The sequence below is a fragment of the Triticum urartu genome, chromosome 6A (genome assembly GCF_056163025.1).
Source record: "Triticum urartu cultivar PI428250 chromosome 6A, HENAU_Tu73, whole genome shotgun sequence".
Taxonomy (NCBI): domain Eukaryota; kingdom Viridiplantae; phylum Streptophyta; class Magnoliopsida; order Poales; family Poaceae; genus Triticum; species Triticum urartu.
The window spans coordinates 573,984,099-574,010,249 of record NC_141878.1 but is presented as its reverse complement, the minus strand read 5'-3'; the positions used below and the strand labels follow the sequence as shown (position 1 = coordinate 574,010,249).

The 26,151-nt window shown below is 48.2% G+C and overlaps 2 protein-coding genes and 1 pseudogene across 3 annotated transcripts; all 3 read right to left on the bottom strand.

The window, feature by feature from the left end:
* Positions 1–1,059: 1,059 nt before the first annotated feature.
* Positions 1,060–2,980, bottom strand: LOC125512867 (GDSL esterase/lipase At4g10955). The gene is made up of 2 exons (XM_048677939.2): positions 2,838–2,980; positions 1,060–2,526 (listed from the first exon to the last, which is right to left on the bottom strand). The coding sequence occupies exons 1-2, from the start codon at positions 2,945–2,947 to the stop codon at positions 1,539–1,541; spliced, it is 1,098 nt and encodes a 365-aa protein (XP_048533896.1). The 5' UTR covers positions 2,948–2,980; the 3' UTR covers positions 1,060–1,538.
* Positions 2,981–5,669: 2,689 nt separating this feature from the next.
* Positions 5,670–7,140, bottom strand: LOC147966496 (putative F-box/FBD/LRR-repeat protein At5g56810; annotated as a pseudogene).
* A 2,357-nt stretch (positions 7,141–9,497) lies between these two features.
* LOC125512866 (uncharacterized) lies at positions 9,498–12,448 on the bottom strand. 2 transcript variants are annotated; one of them, XM_048677935.2, is made up of 5 exons: positions 12,078–12,448; positions 11,289–11,953; positions 10,739–10,891; positions 10,479–10,665; positions 9,498–9,775 (listed from the first exon to the last, which is right to left on the bottom strand). In XM_048677935.2, exons 2-5 carry the CDS (start codon positions 11,841–11,843, stop codon positions 9,696–9,698), a joined length of 975 nt encoding a protein of 324 aa, XP_048533892.1. In that variant the 5' UTR covers positions 11,844–11,953; positions 12,078–12,448; the 3' UTR covers positions 9,498–9,695. The 2 variants fall into 2 exon arrangements, with proteins under 2 accessions (XP_048533892.1, XP_048533894.1); XM_048677937.2 differs by having other exon boundaries at positions 11,289–11,950.
* Between the last annotated feature and the right edge of the window lie 13,703 nt (positions 12,449–26,151).

Genomic DNA, 26,151 nt, shown 5'->3' with positions numbered 1-26,151 from the left:
TAAGGCCAACTGGAACCGATCCCCTATCCAGCTATAAGGAAGGATAAATTCGGTTTCCCTGCCTATGCCACACCTAGCCGATCCCCTAAACCGAATAGAGGAGAATAATTTGTCCTCCACCCCATCCAATCCCTAAATATACTCTGTCTGGAGGCGACCGAGGATAAATTTTCTTCATGCAAAGGCCTTCTTGTGGCCAGCCGGCAACTCATGTGGCTCCCTTGTCGACGACGGCGACCTCGCCGGCGACTCCTGCCCGTACTACTATGGGTACGGCCACTGCATGCTGCTGCCAGTCGCCGCTGCCGGTGCATGCTGCTGCAGCTCGCCACTGCTGGTGTGCGCTGCTTGCCGCTGCTCCTCTCCTCATTGCGTGCTGCTGCTGCTGGCCGTCGCCGGTGCGTGCTGCTGCTCCTCCTCCCTGTTGCATGCTTCTGTTGTTATCCGCTGCTCCTCCCCGCTGTGTGCTTCTACTGTTGCGGCTCGCCGCCACCGATGTGTGCTGTTGTTGCTGCTCGCCGCTCCTCCTCCGTGCTGCATGACGCTGATGTTGGTGCTGCTCGCCGCCGTCAGCATAAGCGTCGATCAGTGCAGGCAGAGGTGCGACGTCCGGCATGCTCTCCAGCGTTGCCGGTGTGGTCACCATGGTCGCATAGCAAGTGTTCGGTGAAATGTATAAGCCAAATTTACATTTACTCCATTATATATAGGGGATCGGCTAGGTTCGGCCAAAACTTAATGAAGTAAAAATACTCCACTAAAGGTTTACTTCGCCGGATCCTCCTTTATTTTAGGGGATCAGTTAGAAATGCCATAAGAAGCTATGATCTCTTTACTACTGCAACCACAAGTGCTGGTGTTGCGTAAACTCAAACGAAGTGCTCAGCAATGGAACGCCAACCACCAACATGGTTGATGATGTTTATAGCTATCCTATTGTGCTCGGCAACCTGTTTGATCTGGCGGAGCACTGCAAGCTTTTCTGGTTTGCTTGCAGAAGTGCCTTTGACGGAGGGGATTATGTTCTCTATTTCCTTGAAAAAATCAAAATTGTTAACATAACTAGAAGGAAGAATATCAGAAGATCTCAATTACTTGATGTACAAATAGATGTAACTAGATATAGACTCCGGATAGTTACCAAGGCGGTTGTCCGCCTACAAATATGTAACCACCCCGTCATGAGGGAGCATATGGTGCGCATTGCTAAATCCTAGCAACACGCTCCTCACCACATCAATACACACCACACTGGACGTCCTCCGAGAGATCCGAACTGGTATGAACCCTCGCTCCCTGAGATTGGTCTCGATCAGCTTGCTGCCCTGTCCTGAACTAAATATCTGCCCAATGTATGTACTATCAAGGATGATCTAGTATGATCAGATACTCCATGTACATGCTCTTCCTCGGGTCAGATACGTCCTGTTATATCATGAGATACACAAGCAGGAGTAGCTAGGCACGCGTTTAGGTAATACTACTAAACTTGAGACACTTATTTTAGGATAGAGTGAGTATAATATAACATAGATATCTCATGCTCTGGGGTAGGTGAATTTCCTGCAGCTGAGCTTTAGCTCGCTGTCCGGCCTCCACCACTGCATGAGGTCGTGCGTGCCGAATGTTGTGTTGGAGTTCTTCCACAGCCTCGCGGACGGCAAGAGGTGCGGCTGCTCCTTGCTGCTGCCGATGAGGGAGGAGAGCATGTCGCGATACGACAGCTTCATGGCTGCCCTGCCGACGCCAGCGATGCGCTCCTCCACCTTCTGCCGCTGCTCGAAGTAGTCGATGAAACCCTGGCAAATGATGTCCCTCTCGTTCACGTACAGCTCCGGCACCCACGGGGAGAGGCGCTGGAACACTTTCTCCATGCGGGTGCAGTATGACCTCATGACCGTGGCCCCGAGCGCCGCCTTCACGAGGTAGCTCCCCGTGAACACGTCCTTCTTCGCCACCTCCGACGGGTTGAGGAGGTTGAAGGCCGGCATCGGTGACACGTTGGGCGGGTTGAAGAGGAAGGTCGGCAGGTACGCCTGGTGCTGCTCCGCCATGTCCCGCCCCACCTCCAGCGCCAGCGACGCGCCCAGCGAGTGCCCCGCCAGCCACAACACACAGCGCTCCGTGCCCTTACGGATGAGCATGTTGGCCACCGCCTGACGCGCCTTCTGGGTCCGTCTGCAGCATGGCAGGTCGCTGAGGAAGACCTTGATGTCGTTGTACAGGTCGTGGGCGGACTTTGGGTGCCGAGGCATGGTGCCGCGCAGGGCGAAAACGTAGTTTGGGGCCGACGGGTGGCGCTGCCACCCCGCGGGGGGGCAGTACTCGAATACGGCGCCGAAGATGAACTCGTCCGCGTTCTCGGTGCCGCACTTGAGCAGATCCCGCAGCTCGAAGTGGAAGCTCTGCCACCACGGCGGCGCCAACCCCATGTCATACACCCTGCACTTTGGCCGGTCCTCCTCCATGATGTAAGTAGCTTTCACAAGGCAAGCCGCGATGCAACGGCGGTGCTCCTCGTTGCTCCTGAAACGAAAATTCACCGTTTGTTAAACAACAATTCATTCATTCATGCATGCATGCAAACTAGTATATACTTTGTAACAACGAATCCAATTACTATATACTAAGATTTTATATTGTAGTTCTAGTATAATCTTATAATGAAATAATTTCGTTTGACCTAGTTACTTGAATCATGTGTCACTCTAAAGGACCACCCTACGGTGGACTATTTGGAAACCTTAATGGTTCTACATGCTACAAAACGGACAAATTTCAGCTCCCAACTTTGCACTTAGTTCATCCATATTGGCACAATATATTACGATACGTACCAGTCAACGGATTGAGCTATGTGTTTGGGACCGCTGATGCAGAAGCAGTCACGGCCATGAGCTCCAGCATGTGGTGAGTTAAAGGAGGTACCGCCTGCGTAGTACTGCATTTTGCTCTGCTCTGCTCTGCTCTGCTCTCCCACCGAGAGACGAGGCCTAGGAGGCACATATATATACATACATGCACGCATGGCAACCTGCAGATTTTAGGATTACCACGCATCTGCAGATGCGCAACAAAAGCATGCACTAGGAATCCAATAATAATTCATCCCCTAAGAAAAAAATAGAGGAGAATATGAAAAATTGGCTGCGCTCCACGTCCATATCCATTAGGACGAAGATTAATGGCAAGGGACTATTTAATTTCCGTACTGATACACAGATTTTCCTGACAATTAGGGCTGGAATTCGAGCCGAGTCGAGCCCGACTCGCTAGAGCTCGTTTCGTTAACGAGCTAGTTTGACTCGACTCGTTACTATAACGAGCTCAAACCCAAGATTGGCTTGACTCGTATAACTCGCGAGCTGACTCGTTTAGCTTGTTAAGCTCGTTAAAGATATGAATATAAAACCCTTAAATATGATAAAAATGATTATGTATATATTAAATATGTACATCACCAAACAATTGTAATTTCCTTGTAACGCATGAGTCTCCTTTTGTTGTGTGCCTGGGACGCAAGGTGCTGAGTGCCTGATCTTTTTTTTTAATTGGGAGTGGCTGATCTTTTGTACCAAGCCTAATGAGTTACACAAGTACTCGTGAAATTGACTTGTTCAACTAAGTCTATAAACGGTCTTAAAGTAAAGCTCGGCTCGACTCGTTATTCTTCGAGTTCGAGTCGATTTGAGCCGAGCCGAGTCACGAGCTACTCGTTTAGCTTGCGAGCTTTGAGCTTTTTTTTGGACCTCAATAAGTTCCGAACGTTCGGAATTTAAGCCTGCTAATCCGAACTCTTTTCATGGCAACCTTACTTAAGGCGATGTTGACAAACATGGCAATTTTCTGACAAAAAATCAAACTGGAACGAAGTTGCCATGTGTTAATAACTAAAGTTGCCACCTCGCAGCAACTAAAGTTGCCATCAAAAAACGTTCGGGGTGACATGCTTAAATTCCGAAAGTTCGGGATTTATCTATTCCGTTTTTTTCTCAGCCCTAAGGACAATAATAAGGTACTACTATTACCCTGCAGATATGTATTATATGATTTTTAAAAGTGGATTATTCACCATAATCTGAAATTATCGGCTCTGTATCTGCATCCATTTATTATCAGCTATACATATGGGGGAAGGGAGAGGAAAAGTATCGGACAAGATTTAAGCGTTATCTATCCATATATGCTCTGCTTTCGTACCTGTAGGTACTAGGAATATATTTACCTGTTAACCAAAAATTTGACAACAAAAAGATTTATAACCATATATGCGACCAGAAGGGCACCGTCGGGGAGCACTGGTGCTACACATAGTTGGAGTTAATTGCCAAAGATATTTTTATGAAATATATATGGTGCAGTCGCAGGCGCTCACATATACGTGGGCATAGTCACTCTTACAATCATGAACGCACATACACCATACCCCGATGAACGCCTATGGAATATTGGCCGGTAGATCTTTAGAGTTGAAGCCACACAGACACATTATTGTCGAGGGATACATCGCCAACCAGCTACCAGTGAAAGAACGTACCAATTACAGGAGTTTATTGCTCCTTTTGTAGTAGTGTTCTAAACGCTCTTATATTAGTTTACGGAGGGAGTACTTGTTTTCTAGCTATTCGGCTGGTGTGCGGTTTGCCTTTCTTTGATTCTGCATGGGGACTGCCCATGACGCTTTCCATTTTAATTTGCCAGAGATCTAACGATTGTGCGCCGCACGATGCAGAGGGCGGGGATCTCATTCCATGTACCATTATCTTAGGAATATCTAATAAACCAAAATCATGATTCAGGAAAAATACAAATTTCTGGTTTGTTAGGTGTGGAACAGCGTGACCTTTGATGGAATTTTTTGGTTTGTTAGGTGTGGAATAACATGGGAATCTCTCTTTACCCGAGCATCTAATGAACCGAGACCATGACTTATGTAAAGGAGCATCTAATGAACCGGGACCGGGATCAGTACAGAACAAAGCAAAAGCTTATAGACAAGATCATATAGTAGCTAGCAAGTTGCAAAATTCCGATGCCATTTTCATATGTGGACGTCTGCCGAACACAAAAAGCATGTATTGACTTGACTTTGCTTGACTTGCCTAAAGATCTTTTTGCTTGACTTGATAGACCCAGAAAGTTGTTGGCACCACGACACTATCTGTTATATAAATGATATCCAGGTCCTGTTGAATTCAAATTTGCAGAGCCGGGCATGCGGCCCGCCCCTGCTTTTCAAAGGTAGAAACTCATCGCAGGGGCAGTTCGTGCTATCACCGGCTCCTGGAATATTACTGCATTTTAATTGAATTTTGTTTCCCGTGAAATTTGTAATTGCCATTTCCTGTTAAAGTTTTTGTTTCCCGCCAGTTTCAACTATTTTTTCACCAAATCTAGGAGGAACTTATCAGCATTTAATATACATATTAAATAAAAACTAACATTATTTCAATACAAACCATGAGGATATTCATCTTCAAAGTGCACATTATTGCTAAATTACACACATTGGACAGATTTGTTTGTACTCGTGAATAATACTTCCACTTTTGGTCCCACTACTCACGAAGAGGATGTTGTCTTCTTCTGTCGCTAATTCATGGGAAGGGTTGACCCTATGGTTGACAGTTATGAACTAAAGGATGTTTCTCTTCTAGCTCGTGACTCACTTAAGGGATCGGAGGCAACTGCAATAAACACAAGGAAAAGTAATTGTGAGAGACGGTGCAACTTACACCTATACATATACTCCCTTCGTTTCAAAATAGATGACTCAACTTTGTATTGACTTTATATGATGAGCTGATTGAATATTGGCTTACTTCTTCGTGGTTCGTTCTGTACCTTCGGGGTTCATTCTACACAGATTAGGCTACGCACTTGTGCTGGAGAGAGAGGGACCGGAGCGTTAATTGTAAAAAAAGATTACTGGATCAAAGTCTCCCTTCAAATTGATGTTGATCTTGCCGGTGGCCTATCCTATCCTTCTCCACTTCGATGACCTCGAGCACGGCGCCATGCTTCGTGTCCGTTCTGGCGTACATGGCGGCGTTTGAAGGATTTCTAGGTGGCCTGCAGACCCTAGCACAACCCTACGTATGCTTGTCCGGACTCGTGTTCTTAGGTTTTTAGGGTTTCCAGAGGGAAACCAGCCACCGGTTTTTGCGAAGGCAACCGCAGGAAGATCCGTAGCTTGGTTCATCTCACAACCCCTCAGGTTCTTCTCACATGAATCATGACATCCATCACAAAGACCAATATAGGCTGTTACTAGAAATGGCATATCCCCAAGGAAAGGCGTCGCACCATGAAAATTGCTAATTTGCAGTGAGATAAGATCAGGGGCAAAAATCCGAATGTGGAATTCCTGAGGGACACTACATTGCTCTGTGATGCAGAGACGCTTTAGTGATTTGGATGATATCTTATGTGCATAAATGTCGCAATATTCCATCTTAAGTTCCTCTAATACTGGGCAACCTGAGAAATTCATAGCAGAGCATGTAACATCTTGAAGGTGTAAGATCTTCAAGTGACGGGAGATGAGAGGCATATCTAGTATTATTGCGTCATCATCAATGTGACCAGCTCTGAGCAGGAGCTCCTTAACTTGGCACTCTAGAGCGTAATCGATCAACAACTCTGTGTTGGTGTATATCAAGTCAGTATGATGCGGATGATCATCAGGGGAGGTACTGATCTCGCACTTGGGGAGAGGCGAGTTTCCACGGAGTTGGATGAACAACTTCATCAACTGTTCGCATCGCTCACAATGGGTGGCATTAAAGTGCATGTTGGTGGTGCGTCTCCATAATGCGCGTCACCTGGTGTCTAGCACACAAGTCTTGAGGGCATCTTCTGGCGGAAGAAGGGACAACACATGATGGAGGAGGTCGTCGGTGAGATCACCGAGGCGGTCCTTGCTGCCCTTTGCAGCCATCACAAACTTTCCATCAAACAGGTGCCGCGTGCTAAGGGAGCGGGCAAAAAAAATCAGTAGAAACATGAGAAAGAAGGGAACCGCAAAGTCGATCGAGGTCTAGAGAAAAAGGAACCTGAGCAGCAAGCTCCGGCCGCCAATAGCAGCAGGAACAAACAGGGAGAGGAAGACGCCTCCTACCATTCCTCCCGTATTTAAACCACAAAGGGAGAGCAGACGATTCGGTGCCATCCCTCTATTCTCCATGTCCCATTATTGCCAAGATCATCTCTCGCAATCGTACTATACTCCGCTAATAATTGTCGTGATCGGAAAATGATCCTATCAGATAAGGGCTTTTTCCTCTAGACCCATCTAAGCACATGCCACGTGTCCCCACTGGTTTCAAAGCAGCCTTTTTCTACAAAGACTCTGTTCCACTTTTCTCTCTCTCCCCCAAATCCACAAGATTGTGGGTTCAAAAAACAAAATCCAAAAGATCGCCGGTGCTATTTCCACAAGATCTTCAACGGTAAGGCACTCATCGGCCAAAGCAACCTTCAGCAAGACAAGTCCGACGAGCGAGGTGTTATCATCTAAGAACCACGACCGTGTGGTCTATCCCCGACATGACGCCATAGGCTCCGGCGTTCACTGTGTGCAGCTGATTTCAACATCTCATCCAAAAGATAGTCCAGTGTCTAAAACATTTCTAGCAAAACTAAATAGAGCGAGAGATACTCTGGGGAATATAAACTCATGCAGTCAAAGGCGGGGTGCACAGACCCAATTTCCATTATTTTGACCAACCATTAGAGCAACTCCAACGGGGCGACCTAAACGGACGCGCGCTTTGTCCGTTTTTTGTCCGTTTGGATCGGCCAGGCGGACGCCGGCGTCCGCATTTAAAATGGGTCGGCTTGACCGCCCAACGGCGAGGCCGACCCAAATGTGCCGGCGTGAAAAAAAAACAAGTTGCACGAAATAAACATAATTAAACATAAAAGTGGCCGGTCAAACGCTGGCCAAAGTCCACCTAGATCTAATAAACATTAAATAAAACATTAAAAAAAGTCTGTGCCCGCCTGCTGCCGTCCTGCACGCTGCCCTAGACGTCGTCGGCCTTGCCCTTGCCCTTGCCCTCGACGTCGCCGTCGTCGGTGAGGTCGATGAAGACCGGAGCAGGGCCAGCCCACCCGAACGCCGCCTGGTACGCTGCCAGGGCAGCCTCCTCCGGCGTCTGCTGGGGCGGCGGCATTGTGGCAAGCCGTGCGCGCTCCTCCTCCTCCTCCTCGAGCCGGAGCGCCTCCGCGTCGCGTTGGAGCATGGCATCGTAGCGCATCTGCTCCTCGCCGGCGGCCTGCTCCTGGCGGAGCCAGTGCTCCTTCCATCGCTCGAGGTGGGCCGCCTCTTCCTCCGGCGTCGCGGCGAAGTGGACGGGAGGCGCGCTCACCCACTCGCGGTACTGGCCCGTCCACGAGTAGGCCTCCTCCGGCCAAGTGGGTGGAGACGGGGAGCGCTTACGTGACGGCTCCGGCTCTGGCTTGGCTGTATGGGCGGCGACCGCGGAGGCGGCGGCACGAAGAGCAGGGTGTGGACGGAGTCCCCTGATGCCGACAGGGCAAGGGCTTGCTCCAGCCCATCCCAGTGCGCGTCCTCCTCGATGCGGCTAGCCTCCAGCGCGTGCTGCAGGGCCTCCTCGAGGGCGGCTTGGTACTCCGCCTCCGCCTCCATGTCCTTCGGCTCTACCTGCGGGGGCGGCGGTGGGAACGGCGGCGGGACGGCGTCGACACCCGAGTGCCGTTGCTCCTCGTGTTCGAGGGCGAACCAAGCCTCCCAGTTAGGAGAGTCGGCGGCGTACTCGGGCAGCCGACGCTGCTCCGGCGTGAGCAGCGCGCGGCACCGGCGCACCTCGTCGTCGTGCGCCCGCTGGGTCCGCGGAACCGCCGGCACCGGGATACGGTTTGGATCCAAATGCCTATGGTGTGGCAGCGTCACATTGGGGTAGGGGAGGGGCTGCCTGTACTCCCAGTGCCACCGCGCTTGGTGCACCGGGATGTGCAGGCGCCGGCGTTCAGGGCGGAAACGCGCCGGTGGTCGAGGGGGGCACGGGATGACGAGGCACCGGGGGTGCCCTTCCGGTTGCCATTGCTTTTTGCCGAAGAGGCCCATGGCGTGCGCTAGGGTTTGCGGTCGCCGACGAGGAAGCAAAGGAAGTGGTGGGGGCCAGATGTGGACGTGAGAAGTGGATGAGGCCGACCCCGCCGCACGCGTGGTTAAAAAAAGACGCGCGCACTAGCTGACGCGTGGGCCCGCTGTCGGTGCTCATCATAAATAAGACGATCGGTGGTGGTTGGGTGGCCGCCAGGTGGGACGCGGCGGACGGCGAGGAGACGCGCGGCGCGTCCGCGCCAACGCATTCCAAGCGCAATTTTGGGCCGGAAATGGGTCGGCGCGGACGCCGGGCGAACACAATTTGAGTTTGGGTCGGCGCGTTGGGCCGCCACTTTTGTTCGCGCCAACCCAAACGGACGCGGGCGCACGAAATGGGTCGCCCCATTAGAGTTGCTCTTACGACTTCAACGAACTGCAAAACATTTTGCTGAGTTGCACCACACAGCCAACAAACCATTTTCTAGCACATCACCAAAAGATAGAAAGCTAGAAACTAAATGTGGCGATAACAGCCACCAGGACCACCATCGCATTCTTATTCAGAGAGCCACAAAAGGCTTTAGACCAACATCACACGCAAGCACGCATTGCATCTCAGCTCTCAGATGTCGTCGCTGGTGGAAACTGCAACTAATGCTGCAGTAGATGGAAGCAGCGGCAAAGGCTTCTGGAAACTGAAACCTACACAAAACATGACAATGAAACAAGTTTAGTTCCTACATCCAAAATCTCAACTATCAGGTGATATTAAACAGATTTATTTCCCTGGCCCGACCAAATTTGTTTGTTAGCTTCGAAATCTAGCTTTGTGAGAGCTTTATATATGACCATTCAGATGCCTCAAGACTCAGAGAGCTTCAAACCTCAGAAGTACTGTGGAATGAATGCAATTTGGCCATCAATCTCTAGTTCTCTACTCGTCAAACTGACAACTGGCTAGGAATAGAAGTGAAAACAATGAGGAACTACACTATCCCCCATCAGTTGATGATTCTTATTAAATGGACTGTACCAACTGGAGAGCAAACATAAAAGCTAAATTTCAAGACAAGAAGAACTGCTATTTCCATCGGTAGTTATAAACAGTAAAAAAAACACAGGATCAAAACCAAATGATTTATCATGGATGAAACAGATTTACAGGCACATCAGTAATGTTTGGTAACTATTGTATTATAACCAGTAATAATAGAACAATTAATTTTGGCAAAACTTAACAGCCATTCTGAAGTACACCAACACACAATCCAATAATGGATACTGAATATAAATAGAATTCAAAACGGTGTCATAAACCCTAATTGTTATTTAATTACAACAGACATGATAGAACAAGTAGGAAGATCACAGAAAAAACCCATAAAGAATGACAAAGGTTACTTACGGTCTGAGTAAGGCCATTGCTCCGTGATGCTAATTTGATCACGAAGTATGCCACATGTACTCAAGATCTTCAAAATCTTGTCAACTCCCTCATCAACCTTTGTACATTCAATGTTGACAAGCTTAAGGTTCGAGCACACAAATGATTGTTCGATCTTTTCTTGTGCTCCCGTTGCTCTAACAAGTTCCTATGATGAAAAATATTTAGTAAGATCAACAGAAATAATTCCTTTAACAACAAAACAATGAATTCATATATACCTTAGTGTCACCAAGCTGAAGAGTGAGCGTCTCAAGAATTGGAGAGTGTTGGAGAATGCACAGTAGGTCAATAGTCGTAAACCACTCATTGATTAATAGGGTCTCTAGTTTGTCAAATACTGGGCAGTATTTTAAATCCCAGCTGTAGATAAACTGGACAAATAGCAAGGAACAAAATGAAACTTTGAGACTCTAGGAGATGAAATAATTTTGGGTAGTAGGAACTTTGGGTAGATACTTTAATTTCAAACTACCAGATAGCAAAGGAACAAAAAAGAACTATGAGACTCAAGAAGACGAAATAAATTTAATAAGTAGGAAGTTTGGGTAGATATTTTAGTTTCAGACATAAGTAAGGAAATACAGAACTACACCTAAAGCCCTGTAAATAAATTTTATCCAATCAAGCCACTATGTTACAAATCATTGATTCAAACCAATCGGTGGAGATAAAAGTAGCAAACCATGGCAATGAGAATAAGTATATGCAGGTTAAACAATGAACAAAGAATAACAATAAGAGTAAAAAAGGAAGTAAGTGCAAATGTACCATGTCAGTGTAAATATCAGCTATCAACTCCAAATTAACAGCATTGGACAAACCATGGAGAAGCACACCCTCATCAACGGGATAAGCATGACAACTGCAGTCATCAAGGTCATAGTCCTGCCAGCTACCACGACACAAATGATAGCAATCATTGTCAAGCCAAATGTAAGCTGTTTCTAGAGATGGCATGTATTCAAGGGAAGGGGTCAAGCCATCAAAATTATCAAGTTGCAGTGAGATAAGACCCGGAGCAAATATCCGAATGTGAAACTTTGTAGGGAAGGAACAAAAGTCGGTAATGCAGAGACGCTTTAGCGATTTGGAAGATATCCTGCGTGCATCAATGTAGCAATCTTGCATCTCTAGTTCCTCCAATACCGAGCAGCGCGAGAAATTCAGAGTGGAGCGTTTTAGGTCAACCCGATTAAGGTGTAGGATCTTCAAGTGCTGGGAGATGAGAGGCACATCGAGTACTAGTGGGTCATACTCAATGTCATTATCATCATCTTCTTCATTATCATCATCGGGTGTCGAGCACGCAAGTCTGCAGAGCATCAGCCGCAGGCAGAACGTGCCGGAGGAGGTCGTCGGTGAGGTCGCCGAAGTGACACTTGCCGCTCGCCGCTGTCTTCTTGTGCATTCCGTCGAACAGGTGGCGCGCCCTGCTGGAGCGGAAGAAAAGAATCAGCAAAAACAGGAGAAAAAAGGGGAATCTAGCATTCGAAATCTGGGAATCGAGTAGGCAGCATCAGCCGAGCTCGAATCTGGAATCCAGGAGCAGGCGGTTACTGATATCCGGCGCAAGTCAGCGCCGACCGTCGTCTCCCGGCTCCCGCAGCCAGGCCCTGCCCCTGGCTTCCACTCCCCTCGGAGTCCTCGGTCTTCTTCCGGGGCCGCCGGAGCTCGTTGTGTCCGGGAGCGAGAGGGCGGCGCCGCTAGTAGACGAGCAGTTCGAGCGGGGGAGGAGCGCGGCGCCGGCGCGGGGTGGATACTGGAAATGGCAGCTGCGTTGCGCTGACGGACACACAAGAGACCACATGGGCAGGTTCTTAGGAGCTTCAGGATTAAAAATCAAGTTCATCACTGAAGCAAGTACGCTGGAAGCTATTGCTGTGAGGGAAGGGCAAGCCTTGGCGGAAGATCTTTATAAAACAAAATTCAGATTGCATCGGATTGCAAGCGGGTGGTAGAATAGGTCCACAAAAGCTCGTCATCAGAGTATGGAGCTATAGTGCATGAAATAATACATCGTGCTAATTCTTTTATGTTATGTAAAGTAGTCCATGAGTTTAGGAGCTCGAATTTCGAGGCTCACAATCTCGCTAAGTATACTTTGTCTCTGGGTTTTGGCCGTCATGTGTGGTTGGATCAGCCTGGAGAGCTTGATTTTGTACCGTTAAGCATTATGAAGAGTGAATAAAGCATGCGAGGTTGTCTCAAAAAAAAACAAGAGGTTAATTTTTTCTTCTCTCTTTTTTGATAATTAATATTTTTCTTTTCTCCTAAAAACAAAACAGGTTTACTTTTTAGATTATTTGTAAGTTACCCAAAAAATAAATTGCATGTTAGAGCACCCTATAAAAAGTGTCAAAAACACTCTTATACTATTATGGAACGAAAAGAGTACCGTTTACAAGAAGTTGAGGCAAAACAAAAATGCCTCCAACAGCTCCCGTAAACCCGAATATGTTATGAAATCCCGTATAATCACCGGCAAGTTTACAGAAAGAAAGTTTTTTCATATAATTTTGACGGATGGATAACCGCTTGAAACATCACGACAAGGAGATTCTTGCGTCACGTCGGCTCGCCACTGGTCACCGCCACATGGGGTTGCCACTGTGCGCCATTAGATCGGGCACTGTCGCCACACCGCGCCACCGTCGCCACGCCACCACACCGTAAATTTCATAATCATCCCGTAAAAGTGATTTTAGTAGGGGAGCTATTGGAGTTGCTCTTAGTGGAACCCCCTCTCCCGTCTCCCGACAGCCGCCCCAACCACTATTCCACACCACCTACGACTGGCATCATCAGCATGCCACCTCGCCGGCAACCCTTGTACTCTCGTCCATCGACAACATTATAGACAACCGTGTTGCATCCATCTCCCGCGTGTTCCAGGTACGCCATTGCACCCCCCCCCCCTCTTTACCTCAGTGTTGCATGGATATAATTGGCACTTCAACTATTTGAGTTAACTTACATGTAGCAAACACATTATTTTTCACAAGGTAAAGTCAAAACATGCAAATTCTAGTGTTTTATTTGTTTTTTTCCTTCTCGACTCCTTTTTACGTGCTTTTTTCTGTCGACGGTGTTGTTGCGAGTGACGGATAATTTTGCCTTACATAATAACGGTGTTTGAGCCAGAGAATCAATCTAGGATTTATCTATCCCTCCCCTATCCCTTGGCAACTAGGGCAAACTTCCCCTCTCCAAACTTCATCAGCGAGCCCGTGGATTCGCCTCCCCTCTGCCTGCCGCTCCCGAGGGCAATGGCTGGTGGCGTGAGGGGAATCTCGATGCCTCCGCTCTAGTTAGTAGCTAAGGTTAAGGTTTTTTAGTCCTTGCAGGTGCGGCGCTCGGGAAGATGGCGACGCTTCTTCTTCGAGTTTGTCTTTCGAGCTCCGATCCTCCTTGAGTTCGTCCATCTAGACATAGTCGACGGAGCACCGACGTAGAATCCTGCCGTCTCCTTGGGACGGTGAGGTTAGGGTTTCTCGTCATGTTGCGAGATTTGGTGTCAGGTATTTCAGATTTATTCAAGGGTTCAGTGACAATGGTTGCAGCTCTAGGGCGCCGGTCCTTAGGGGCACGTGCATAAAGACTTTCCCACTATCATCGACAAGGTCAAGCCAGTCTCGATAGGGGAGCGCGGCGCCGGTGCGGGGTGGATACTGGAAATGGCAGCTGCGTTGCGCTGATGGACACACAAGAGGTTAATATTTTCTTCTCTCTTTTTTGATAATTAATGTTTTTCTTTTCTCCTAAAAACAAAACAGGTTTATTTTTCAGGTTATTTGTAAGTCACCCAGAAAATAAATTGCGCGTTAGAGCACCCTATAAAAAGTGTCAAAAACACTTTTATATTATGAAATGAAGGGATTACCGTTTACAAGAAGTTGAGACAAAACAAAAAATGCCTTCAACGGCTCCCGTAAACCCGACTATTTTATGGAATCCCTTACAATCACCTCCTCCGTCCTGCAAGTTTACGGGAAGAAAGTTTTTCCATATAATTTTGACGGATGGATAATCACTTGAAACTTCACGACAAGGAGATTCTTGTGTCACGCCGGCTCGCTGCCGGTCGCCGCCATGCGGGGTTGCCACTGTGCACCACCAGATTTGGCATTGTCGTCACACCGCGCCACTGCCACCACACGACCACGACGTCGTCGCCACGCCACCACACCGCCCCGGGCGCTGCCATGTTGAGCTACCACCACCACGCCATTGCCGGGCACCGCCACGCCGGGTCACTGACTTATAGGTCCTGGGCCATTTCTAGGCTAGTTTAATGGAAATAACACAGAGAAAGATGTTAACGGAAACTGAGAAAAGTTGTCATTGAAAAATTTCCCTCAAATTTCACGATCATCCCATAAAAGTGATTTAAAAAAAATATTTTAGGTGAGCTATTGGAGTTGCTCTTAGTGGATCCCCTCTCCCGTCTCCCGACGGCCGGCCCAACCGATGTTCCACGCCACCTACGACTGGCATCATCAGCGCACCACCTCGCCTTTCCAGGTTGCCCGCCTTCAACCCTTGTACTCTCGTTCATCGGCAACACTGTAGACAACCGTGTTGTATCCATCTCCGATGTGTTCCAGGTACGCCATTGCACCCCCTCTTTACCTCAGTGTTGCACGGAAATAATTGGCATTTCAACTATTTGAGTTAACTTACATGTAGCGACCACATTATTTTTCACAAGGTAAAGTCAACATGCAAATTCTAGTGTTTTATTTGTTCTTTTCCTTCTCGGCTCCTTTTTACGTGCTTTTTTCTGTCGACGGTGTTGTTGTGACTGACGGATAATTTTGCCTCACATAATAAAGGTGATTGAGCCAGAGAATCAATCTAGGATTTATCTATCCCTCCCCTATCCCTTGGCGGCTAGGGCAAACTTCCCCCTCCAAGCTTCATCAGCGAGCCCGTGGATTCGCCTCACCTCCGGTTATCGCTCCCGTGGGCAGTGGCTGGTGACAGGAGGGGAATCTCGATGCCTTCACTCCAGTTAGTAGTTTAGATAGGATTTTTAGTCCTTGCAGGTGCGGCGCTCGGGCGGATGGTGGCGCTTCTTCTTCGAGTTTGTCTCCCGAGCTCCGATCCTCCTTGAGTTCATCCATCTGGACATAGTCGACGGAGCACCGACGTAGATTCCTGTCTTCTCCTTGGGACGGTTAGGTTAGGGTTTGTCATCATGTTGCGAGATTTGGTGTCAGGTGCTTCAGATCTATTAAGGGTTCAACGACAATGGTTGCAGCTCTAGTGCGCCAGTCCTTAGGGGCACGTGCATAAAGAATTTCCCACTATCATCGACAAGGTCAAGCCAGTTCCGATAGGGGAGCGCGGCGCCGGTGCGGGGTGGATACTGGAAATGGCAGCTGCGTTGCGCTGATGGACACACAAGAGGTTAATATTTTCTTCTCTCTTTTTTGATAATTAATGTTTTTCTTCTCTCCTAAAAACAAAACAGGTTTATTTTTCAGGTTATTTGTAAGTTACCCAGAAAATAAATTGCGCGTTAGAGCGCCCTATAAAAAGTGTCAAAAACACTCTTATATTATGACACGAAGGGATTACCGTTTACAAGAAGTTAAGACAAAACAAAAAATGCCTTCAACGGCTCCCGTAAACCCGAATATTTTACAGAATCCCTTATAATCACCTCCTCCGCCCTGCAAGTTTACGGGAAGAAAGTTTTTCCACATAATTTTGACGGATGGATAATCACTTGAAACTTCACGACAAGGAGATTCTTGTGTCACGCCGGCTCGCTGCCCGTCGCCCCCATGCGGGGTTGCCACTGTGCACAACCAGATTGGGCATTGTCGTCACACCGCGCCACCGCCGCCACACGACCACGACGTCGTCGCCACGCCACCACACCGCCCCCGAGCGCTGCCATGTTGAGCTACCAGCACCACGCCATTGCCGGGCACGGCCACGCCGGGTCACTGACTTATAGGTCCTGGGCCATTTCTAGCCTAGTTTAATGGAAATAACACAGAGAAAGATGTTAACGGAAACTGAGAAAAGTTGTCATTGAAAAATTTCCCTCAAATTTCACGATCATCCCATAAAAGTGATTTAAAAAAAGTATTTTAGGGGAGCTATTGGAGTTGCTCTTAGTGGATCCCTCTCCCGTCTCCCGACGGCCGGCCCAACCGATGTTCCACGCCACCTACGACTGGCATCATCAGCGCACCACCTCGCGTTTCCAGGTTGCCCGCCTTCAACCCTTGTACTCTCGTTCATCGGCAACACTGTAGACAACCGTGTTGTATCCATCTCCGATGTGTTCCAGGTACGCCATTGCACCCCCTCTTTACCTCAGTGTTGCACGGAAATAATTGGTACTTCAACTATTTGAGTTAACTTACATGTAGCGACCACATTATTTTTCACAAGGTAAAGTCAACATGCAAATTCTAGTGTTTTATTTGTTCTTTTCCTTCTCGGCTCCTTTTTACGTGCTTTTTTCTGTCGACGGTGTTGTTGTGACTGACGGATAATTTTGCCTCACATAATAAAGGTGTTTGAGCCAGAGAATCAATCTAGGATTTATCTATCCCTCCCCTATCCCTTGGCGGCTAGGGCAAACTTCCCCCTCCAAGCTTCATCAGCGAGCCCGTGGATTCGCCTCCCCTCCGGTTGTCGCTCCCGTGGGCAGTGGCTGGTGACAGGAGGGGAATCTCGATGCCTCCACTCCAGTTAGTAGTTTAGATAGGATTTTTAGTCCTTGCAGGTGCGGCGCTCGGGCGGATGGTGGCGCTTCTTCTTCGAGTTTGTCTTCCGAGCTCCGATCCTCCTTGAGTTCATCCATCTGGACATAGTCGACGGAGCACCGACGTAGATTCCTGTCTTCTCCTTGGGACGGTGAGGTTAGGATTTGTCATCATGTTGCGAGATTTGGTGTCAGGTGCTTCAGATCTATTCAAGGGTTCAACGACAATGGTTGCAGCTCTAGGGCGCCGGTCCTTAGGGGCACGTGCATAAAGACTTCCTGGCTATCTTCGACAAGGTCAAGCCAGTTCCGATAGGGGAGCGCGGCGCCGGTGCGGGGTGGATACTGGAAATGGCAGCTGCGTTGCGCTGATGGACACACAAGAGGTTAATATTTTCTTCTCTCTTTTTTGATAATTAATGCTTTTCTTTTCTCCTAAAAACAAAACAGGTTTATTTTTCAGGTTATTTGTAAGTTACCCAGAAAATAAATTGCGCGTTAGAGCGCCCTATAAAAAGTGTCAAAAACACTCTTATATTATGAAACGAAGGGATTACCGTTTACAAGAAGTTGAGACAAAAAAATGCCTTCAACGGCTCCCGTAAACCCGAATATTTTACGGAATCCTTTATAATCACCTCCTCCGCCCTGCAAGTTTACGGGAAGAAAGTTTTTCCATATAATTTTGACGGATGGATAATCACTTGAAACTTCACGACAAGGAGATTCTGGTGTCACGACGGCTCGCTGCCGGTCGCCGCCATGCGGGGTCGCCACTGTGCACCACCAGATTGGGCATTTTCGTCACACCGCGCCACCGCCGCCACACGACCACGACGTCGTCGCCACGCCACCACACCGCCCCCGGGCGCTGCCATGTTGAGCTACCACCACCACGCCATCGCCGGGCACCGCCACGCCCCCTCCGGCTGTCGCTCCCGTGGGCAGTGGCTGGTGACAGGAGGGGAATCTCGATGCCTCCACTCTAGTTAGTAGTTTAGATAGGATTTTTAGTCCTTACAGGTGCGGCGCTCGGGTGGATGGTGGTGCTTCTTCTTCGAGTTTGTCTCCCGAGCTCCGACCCTCCTTGAGTTCATCCATCTGGACATAGTCGACGGAGCACCGACGTAGATTCCTGTCTTCTCCTTGGGATGGTGAGTTTAGGGTTTGTCATCATGTTGCGAGATTTGGTGTCAGGTGCTTCAGATCTATTCAAGGGTTCAACGACAATGGTTGCAGCTCTAGGGCGCCGGTCCTTAGGGGCACGTGCATAAAGACTTTCCCACTATCATCGACAAGGTCAAGCCAGTTCCGATAGGGGAGCGCGGCGCCGGTGCGGGGTGGATACTGGAAATGGCAGCTGCATTGCGCTGATGGACACACAAGAGGTTAATATTTTCTTCTCTCTTTTTTGATAATTAATGTTTTTCTTTTCTCCTAAAAACAAAACAGGTTTATTTTTCAGGTTATTTGTAAGTTACCCAGAAAATAAATTGCGCGTTAGAGCGCCCTATAAAAAGTGTCAAAAAAACTATTATATTATGAAACGAAGGGATTACCGTTTACAAGAAGTTGAGACAAAAAAAAATGCCTTCAACGGCTCCCGTAAACCCGAATATTTTACGGAATCCTTTATAATCACCTCCTCCGCCCTGCAAATTTACGGGAAGAAAGTTTTTCCATATAATTTTGACGGATGGATAATCACTTGAAACTTCATGACAAGGAGATTCTTGTGTCACGCCGGCTCGCTGCCGGTCGCCGCCATGCGGGGTTGCCAGTGTGCACCACCAGATTGGGCATTGTCGTCACACCGCGCCACCGCCGCCACACGACCACGACGTCGTCGCCACGCCACCACACCGCCCCCGGGCGCTGCCATGTTGAGCTACCACCACCACGCCATCGCCGAGCACCGCCACGCCAGGTCACTGACTTATAGGTCCTGGGCCATTTCTAGGCTAGTTTAATGGAAAAACACAGAGAAAGATGTTTACGGAAACTGAGAAAAGTTGTCATTGAAAAGTTTCCCTCTCCCGTCTCCCGACGGCCGGCCCAACCGATGTTCCACGCCACCTACGACTGGCATCATCAGCGCACCACCTCGCCTTTCCAGGTTGCCCGCCTTCAACCCTTGTACTCTCATTCATCGGCAACACTGTAGACAACCGTGTTGTATCCATCTCCGATGTGTTCCAGGTACGCCATTGCACCCCCTCTTTACCTCAGTGTTGCACGGAAATAATTGGCACTTCAACTATTTGAGTTAACTTACATGTAGCGACCACATTATTTTTCACAAGGTAAAGTCAACATGCAAATTCTAGTGTTTTATTTGTTCTTTTCCTTCTCGGCTCCTTTTTACGTGCTTTTTTCTGTCGACGGTGTTGTTGTGACTGACGGATAATTTTGCCTCACATAATAAAGGTGTTTGAGCCAGAGAATCAATCTAGGATTTATCTATCCCTCCCCTATCCCTTGGCGGCTAGGGCAAACTTCCCCCTCCAAGCTTCATCAACGAGCCCGTGGATTCGCCTCCCCTCCGGTTGTCGCTCCCGTGGGCAGTGGCTGGTGACAGGAGGGGAATCTCGATGCCTCCACTCTAGTTAGTAGTTTAGATAGGATTTTTAGTCCTTGCAGGTGCGGCGCTCGGGCGGATGGTGGCGCTTCTTCTTCGAGTTTGTCTACCGAGCTCCGATCCTCCTTGAGTTCATCCATCTGGACATAGTCGACGGAGCACCGACGTAGATTCCTGTCTTCTCCTTGGGACGGTTAGGTTAGGGTTTGTCATCATGTTGCGAGATTTGGGGTCAGGTGCTTCAGATCTATTCAAGGGTTCAACGACAATGGTTGCAGCTCTAGGGCGCCGGTCCTTAGGGGCACGTGCATAAAGAATTTCCCACTATCATCGTCAAGGTCAAGCCAGTTCCGATAGGGGAGCGCGGCGCCGGTGCGGGGTGGATACTGGAAATGGCAGCTGCGTTGCGCTGATGGACACACAAGAGGTTAATATTTTCTTCTCTCTTTTTTGATAATTAATGTTTTTCTTTTCTCCTAAAAACAAAACAGGTTTATTTTTCAGGTTATTTGTAAGTTACCCAGAAAATAAATTGCGCATTACAGCGCCCTATAAAAAGTGTCAAAGAAACTCTTATATTATGAAACGAAGGGATTACCGTTTACAAGAAGTTGAGACAAAACAAAAAATGCCTTCAACGGCTCCCGTAAACCCGAATATTTTATGGAATCCCTTATAATCACCTCCTCCGCCATGCAAGTTTACGGGAAGAAAGTTTTTCCATATAATTTTGACGGATGGATAATCACTTGAAACTTCACGACAAGGAGATTCTTGTGTCACGCCGGCTCGCTGCCGGTCGCCGCCATGCAGGGTTGCCACTGTGCACCATCAGATTGGGCATTGTCGTCACACCGCGCCACCGCCGCCACACGACCACGACGTCGTCGCCACGCCACCACACCGCCCCCGGGCGCTGCCATGTTGAGCTACCACCACCAAGCCATCGCCGGGCACCGCCACGCCGGGTCACTGACTTATAGGTCCTGGGCCATTTCTAGGCTAGTTTAATGGAAATAACACAGAGAAAGATGTTAACGGAAACTGAGAAAAGTTGTCATTGAAAAATTTCCCTCAAATTTCACGATCATCCCATAAAAGTGATTTAAAAAAAGTATTTTAGGGGAGCTATTGGGGTTGCTCTTAGTGGATCCCCTCTCCCGTCTCCCGACGGCCGGCCCAACCGATGTTCCACACCACCTACGACTGGCATCATCAGCGCACCACCTCGCCTTTCCAGGTTGCCCGCCTTCAACCCTTGTACTCTCGTTCATCGGCAACACTGTAGACAACCGTGTTGTATCCATCTCCGATGTGTTCCAGGTACGCCATTGCACGCCCTCTTTACCTCAGTGTTGCACGGAAATAATTGGCACTTCAACTATTTGAGTTAACTTACATGTAGCGACCACATTATTTTTCACAAGGTAAAGTCAACATGCAATTTCTAGTGTTTTATTTGTTCTTTTCCTTCTCGGCTCCTTTTTACGTGCTTTTTTCTGTCGACGGTGTTGTTGTGACTGACGGATAATTTTGCCTCACATAATAAAGGTGTTTGAGCCAGAGAATCAATCTAGGATTTATCTATCCCTCCCCTATCCCTTGGCGGCTAGGGCAAACTTCCCCCTCCAAGCTTCATCAGCGAGCCCGTGGATTCGCCTCCCCTCCGGTTGTCGCTCCCGTGGGCAGTGGCTGGTGACAGGAGGGGAATCTCGATGCCTCCACTCTAGTTAGTAGTTTAGATAGGATTTTTAGTCCTTGTAGGGGCGACGCTCGGGCGGATGGTGGCGCTTCTTCTTCGAGTTTGTCTTCCGAGCTCCGATCCTCCTTGAGTTCATCCATCTGGACATAGTCGACGGAGCACCGACGTAGATTCCTGTCTTCTCCTTGGGATGGTGAGTTTAGGTTTGTCATCATGTTGCGAGATTTGGTGTCAGGTGCTTCAGATCTATTCAAGGGTTCAACGACAATGGTTGTAGCTCTAGGGCGCCGGTCCTTAGCGGCACGTGCATAAAGACTTTCCCACTATCATCGACAAGGTCAAGCCAGTTCCGATAGGGGAGCGCGGCGCCGGTGCGGGGTGGATACTGGAAATGGCAGCTGCGTTGCGCTGATGGACATACAAGAGGTTAATATTTTCTTCTCTCTTTTTTGACAATTAATGTTTTTCTTTTCTCCTAAAAACAAAACAGGTTTATTTTTCAGGTTATTTGTAAGTTACCCAGAAAATAAATTGCGCGTTAGAGCGCCCTATAAAAAGTGTCAAAAACACTCTTATATTATAAAACAAAGGGATTACCGTTTACAAGAAGTTGAGACAAAACAAAAAATGCCTTCAACGGCTCCCGTAAACCCGAATATTTTATGGAATCCCTTATAATCACCTCCTCCGCCATGCAAGTTTACGGGAAGAAAGTTTTTCCATATAATTTTGACGGATGGATAATCACTTGAAACTTCACGACAAGGAGATTCTTGTGTCACGCCGGCTCGCTGCCGGTCGCCGCCATGCAGGGTTGCCACTGTGCACCATCAGATTGGGCATTGTCGTCACACCGCGCCACCGCCGCCACACGACCACGACGTCGTCGCCACGCCACCACACCGCCCCCGGGCGCTGCCATGTTGAGCTACCACCACCAAGCCATTGCCGGGCACCGCCACGCCGGGTCACTGACTTATAGGTCCTGGGCCATTTCTAGGCTAGTTTAATGGAAATAACACAGAGAAAGATGTTAACGGAAACTGAGAAAAGTTGTCATTGAAAAATTTCCCTCAAATTTCACGATCATCCCATAAAAGTGATTTAAAAAAAGTATTTTAGGGGAGCTATTGGGGTTGCTCTTAGTGGATCCCCTCTCCCGTCTCCCGACGGCCGGCCCAACCGATGTTCCACCCCACCTACGACTGGCATCATCAGCGCACCACCTCGCCTTTCCAGGTTGCCCGCCTTCAACCCTTGTACTCTCGTTCATCGGCAACACTGTAGACAACCGTGTTGTATCCATCTCCGATGTGTTCCAGGTACGCCATTGCACGCCCTCTTTACCTCAGTGTTGCACGGAAATAATTGGCACTTCAACTATTTGAGTTAACTTACATGTAGCGACCACATTATTTTTCACAAGGTAAAGTCAACATGCAATTTCTATTGTTTTATTTGTTCTTTTCCTTCTCGGCTCCTTTTTACGTGCTTTTTTCTGTCGACGGTGTTGTTGTGACTGACGGATAATTTTGTCTCACATAATAAAGGTGTTTGAGCCAGAGAATCAATCTAGGATTTATCTATCCCTCCCCTATCCCTTGGCGGCTAGGGCAAACTTCCCCCTCCAAGCTTCATTAGCGAACCCGTGGATTCGCCTCCCCTCCGGTTGTTGCTCCCGTGGGCAGTGGCTGGTGACAGGAGGGGAATCTCGATGCCTCCACTCTAGTTAGTAGTTTAGATAGGATTTTTAGTCCTTGCAGGTGCGGCGCTCGGGCGGATGGTGGTGCTTCTTCTTCGAGTTTGTCTTCCGAGCTCCGATCCTCCTTGAGTTCATCCATCTGGACATAGTCGACGGAGCACCGACGTAGATTCCTGTCTTCTCCTTGGGATGGTGAGTTTAGGGTTTGTCATCATGTTGCGAGATTTGGTGTCAGGTGCTTCAGATCTATTCAAGGGTTCAACGACAGTGGTTGCAGCTCTAGGGCGCCGGTCCTTAGGGGCACGTGCATAAAGACTTTCCCACTATCATCGACAAGGTCAAGCCAGTTCCGATAGGGGAGCGCGGCGCCGGTGCGGGGTGGATACTGGAAATGGCAGCTGCGTTGCGCTGATGGACACACAAGAGGTTAATATTTTCTTCTCTCTTTTTTGATAATTAATGTTTTTCTTTTCTCCTAAAAACAAAACAGGTTTATTTTTCAGGTTGTTTGTAAGTTACCCAGAAAATAAATTGCGCGTTAGAGCGCCCTATAAAAAGTGTCAAAAACACTCTTATATTATGAAACGAAGGGATTACCGTTTACAAGAAGTTGAGACAAAAAAATGCCTTCAACGGCTCCCGTAAACCCGAATATTTTACGGAATCCTTTATAATCACCTCCTCCGCCCTGCAAGTTTACGGGAAGAAAGTTTTTCTATATAATTTTGACGGATGGATAATCACTTGAAACTTCACGACAAGGAGATTCTTGTGTCACGCCGGCTCGCTACCGGTCGCCGCCATGCGGGGTTGCCATTGTGCACCACCAGATTAGGCATTGTCGTCACACCGCGCCACCGCCGCCACACGACCACGACGTCGTCGCCACCCCACCACACCGCCCCCGGGCGCTGCCATGTTGAGCTACCACCACCACGCCATCGCTGGGCACCGCCACGCCAGGTCACTGACTTATAGGTCCTGGGCCATTTCTAGGCTAGTTTAATGGAAATAACACAGAGAAAGATGTTAACGGAAACTGAGAAAAGTTGTCATTGAAAAATTTCCCTCAAATTTCACGATCATCCCATAAAAGTGATTTAAAAAAATTATTTTAGGGGAGCTATTGGAGTTGCTATTAGTGGATCCCCTCTCCCGTCTCCCGACGGCCGGCCCAACCGATGTTCCACGCCACCTACAACTGGCATCATCAGCGCACCACCTCGCCTTTCCAGGTTGCCCGCCTTCAACCCTTGTACTCTCGTTCATCGGCAATACTGTAGACAACCGTGTTGTATCCATCTCCGATGTGTTCCAGGTACGCCATTGCACCCCCTCTTTACCTCAGTGTTGCACGGAAATAATTGGCACTTCAACTATTTGAGTTAACTTACATGTAGCGACCACATTATTTTTCACAAGGTAAAGTCAACATGCAAATTCTAGTGTTTTTTATTTGTTCTTTTCCTTCTCGGCTCCGTTTTACGTGCTTTTTTCTGTCGACGGTGTTGTTGTGACTGACGGATAATTTTGCCTCACATAATAAAGGTGTTTGAGCCAGAGAATCAATCTAGGATTTATCTATCCCTCCCCTATCCCTTGGCGGCTAGGGCAAACTTTCCCCTCCAAGCTTCATCAGCGAGCCCGTGGATTCGCCTCCCCTCCGGTTGTCGCTCCCGTGGGCAGTGGCTGGTGACAGGAGGGGAATCTCGATGCCTCCACTCCAGTTAGTAGTTTAGATAGGATTTTTAGTCCTTGCAGGTGCGGCGCTCGGGCGGATGGTGGCGCTTCTTCTTCGAGTTTGTCTTCCGAGCTCCGATCCTCCTTGAGTTCATCCATCTGGACATAGTCGACGGAGCACCGACGTAGATTCCTGTCTTCTCCTTGGGACGGTGAGGTTAGGATTTGTCATCATGTTGCGAGATTTGGTGTCAGGTGCTTCAGATCTATTCAAGGGTTCAACGACAATGGTTGCAGCTCTAGGGCGCCGGTCCTTAGGGGCACGTGCATAAAGACTTCCTGGCTATCTTCGACAAGGTCAAGCCAGTTCCAATAGGGGAGCGACGACAACAACGCGTAGGCGGCTCATTCCGACGGCGGTAGTGGCCGTCGGTGGTCTGGAAATCTCGGTGTAATTTTTATTATGTTTAAAGTGATTTGTACTTCCTATGGACTTTAACAATAGATCTGGAGCATTTTTGCAAAAAGAAGTTATTTGAGCCCAACACACTACCTGTATTGCTTTTGTTTTTCTTTTGCCGGGAAACTTGCATGTCTGTTGTAAGTGTAACATCTAAACTCTTATCATTTTCTTTATGATCGATAAGTACAGATCGCCCTAGTCCTTATAACGAGATAAGAAATGTTTGCTGAACCAAGTCGAAAATGAAGTAGCATCATGAGTTGCAATTTTCAAGCCATGCATGACCAGAACGCAACTGCCATAAAGACTACTACTAGGCAGTCACGATCTAGGTATAATCATGCTTCTCATCTTGTGATTCAGTATCAATATACGAAGAAGAGTTTTGTACCAAAACTGGCACACAATTTAGACAAAAATGTTTTGCCTGGCGCCCTGGCCTTTGTTTCTGTCACGGCGCTTATTTTCTCCACCAACCTCCCGGATGGTGCGCTGAAACAGGCAAACTCAAGATTTGAAACGCAAACACAGCAACATGGTAAAGAGAAGCTGCAACAAGGCGTCGCCGCCTGGTTTTAAACCAGGTTCAGGACCAACAACTCGTCGGAAAGAAAGCCCAGCAACTAAAATGCTTCTGCTAAAACTAAATAAAGCGAGACTTAACGTACTTCAAACCATTTTTCTGAGTTTCACCAAACAACGAACAAGGCAGGTTTCCAGCATAGTACCAAAAGATAGAAAGCAGGAAAAAAATGTGGCAGTAACAGCTAACAGGACCATCC

Bases quoted from the DNA above. Each gene is read 5' to 3' on its own strand.
- LOC125512867 (XM_048677939.2), bottom strand. From the start codon at position 2,947: ATGCAGTACTACGCAGGCGGTACCTCCTTTAACTCACCACATGCTGGA. The intron at 2,527-2,837 runs GTACGTATCGTA...TTTTCGTTTCAG, and splicing joins ATAGCTCAATCCGTTGACTG to GAGCAACGAGGAGCACCGCC.
- LOC125512866 (XM_048677935.2), bottom strand. From the start codon at position 11,843: ATGCTCTGCAGACTTGCGTGCTCGACACCCGATGATGATAATGAAGAA. The intron at 10,666-10,738 runs GTATATATGAAT...TTTTCATCATAG, and splicing joins TTCAGCTTGGTGACACTAAG to GAACTTGTTAGAGCAACGGG. The intron at 9,776-10,478 runs GTAAGTAACCTT...TGTTTTGTGTAG, and splicing joins GCAATGGCCTTACTCAGACC to GTTTCAGTTTCCAGAAGCCT.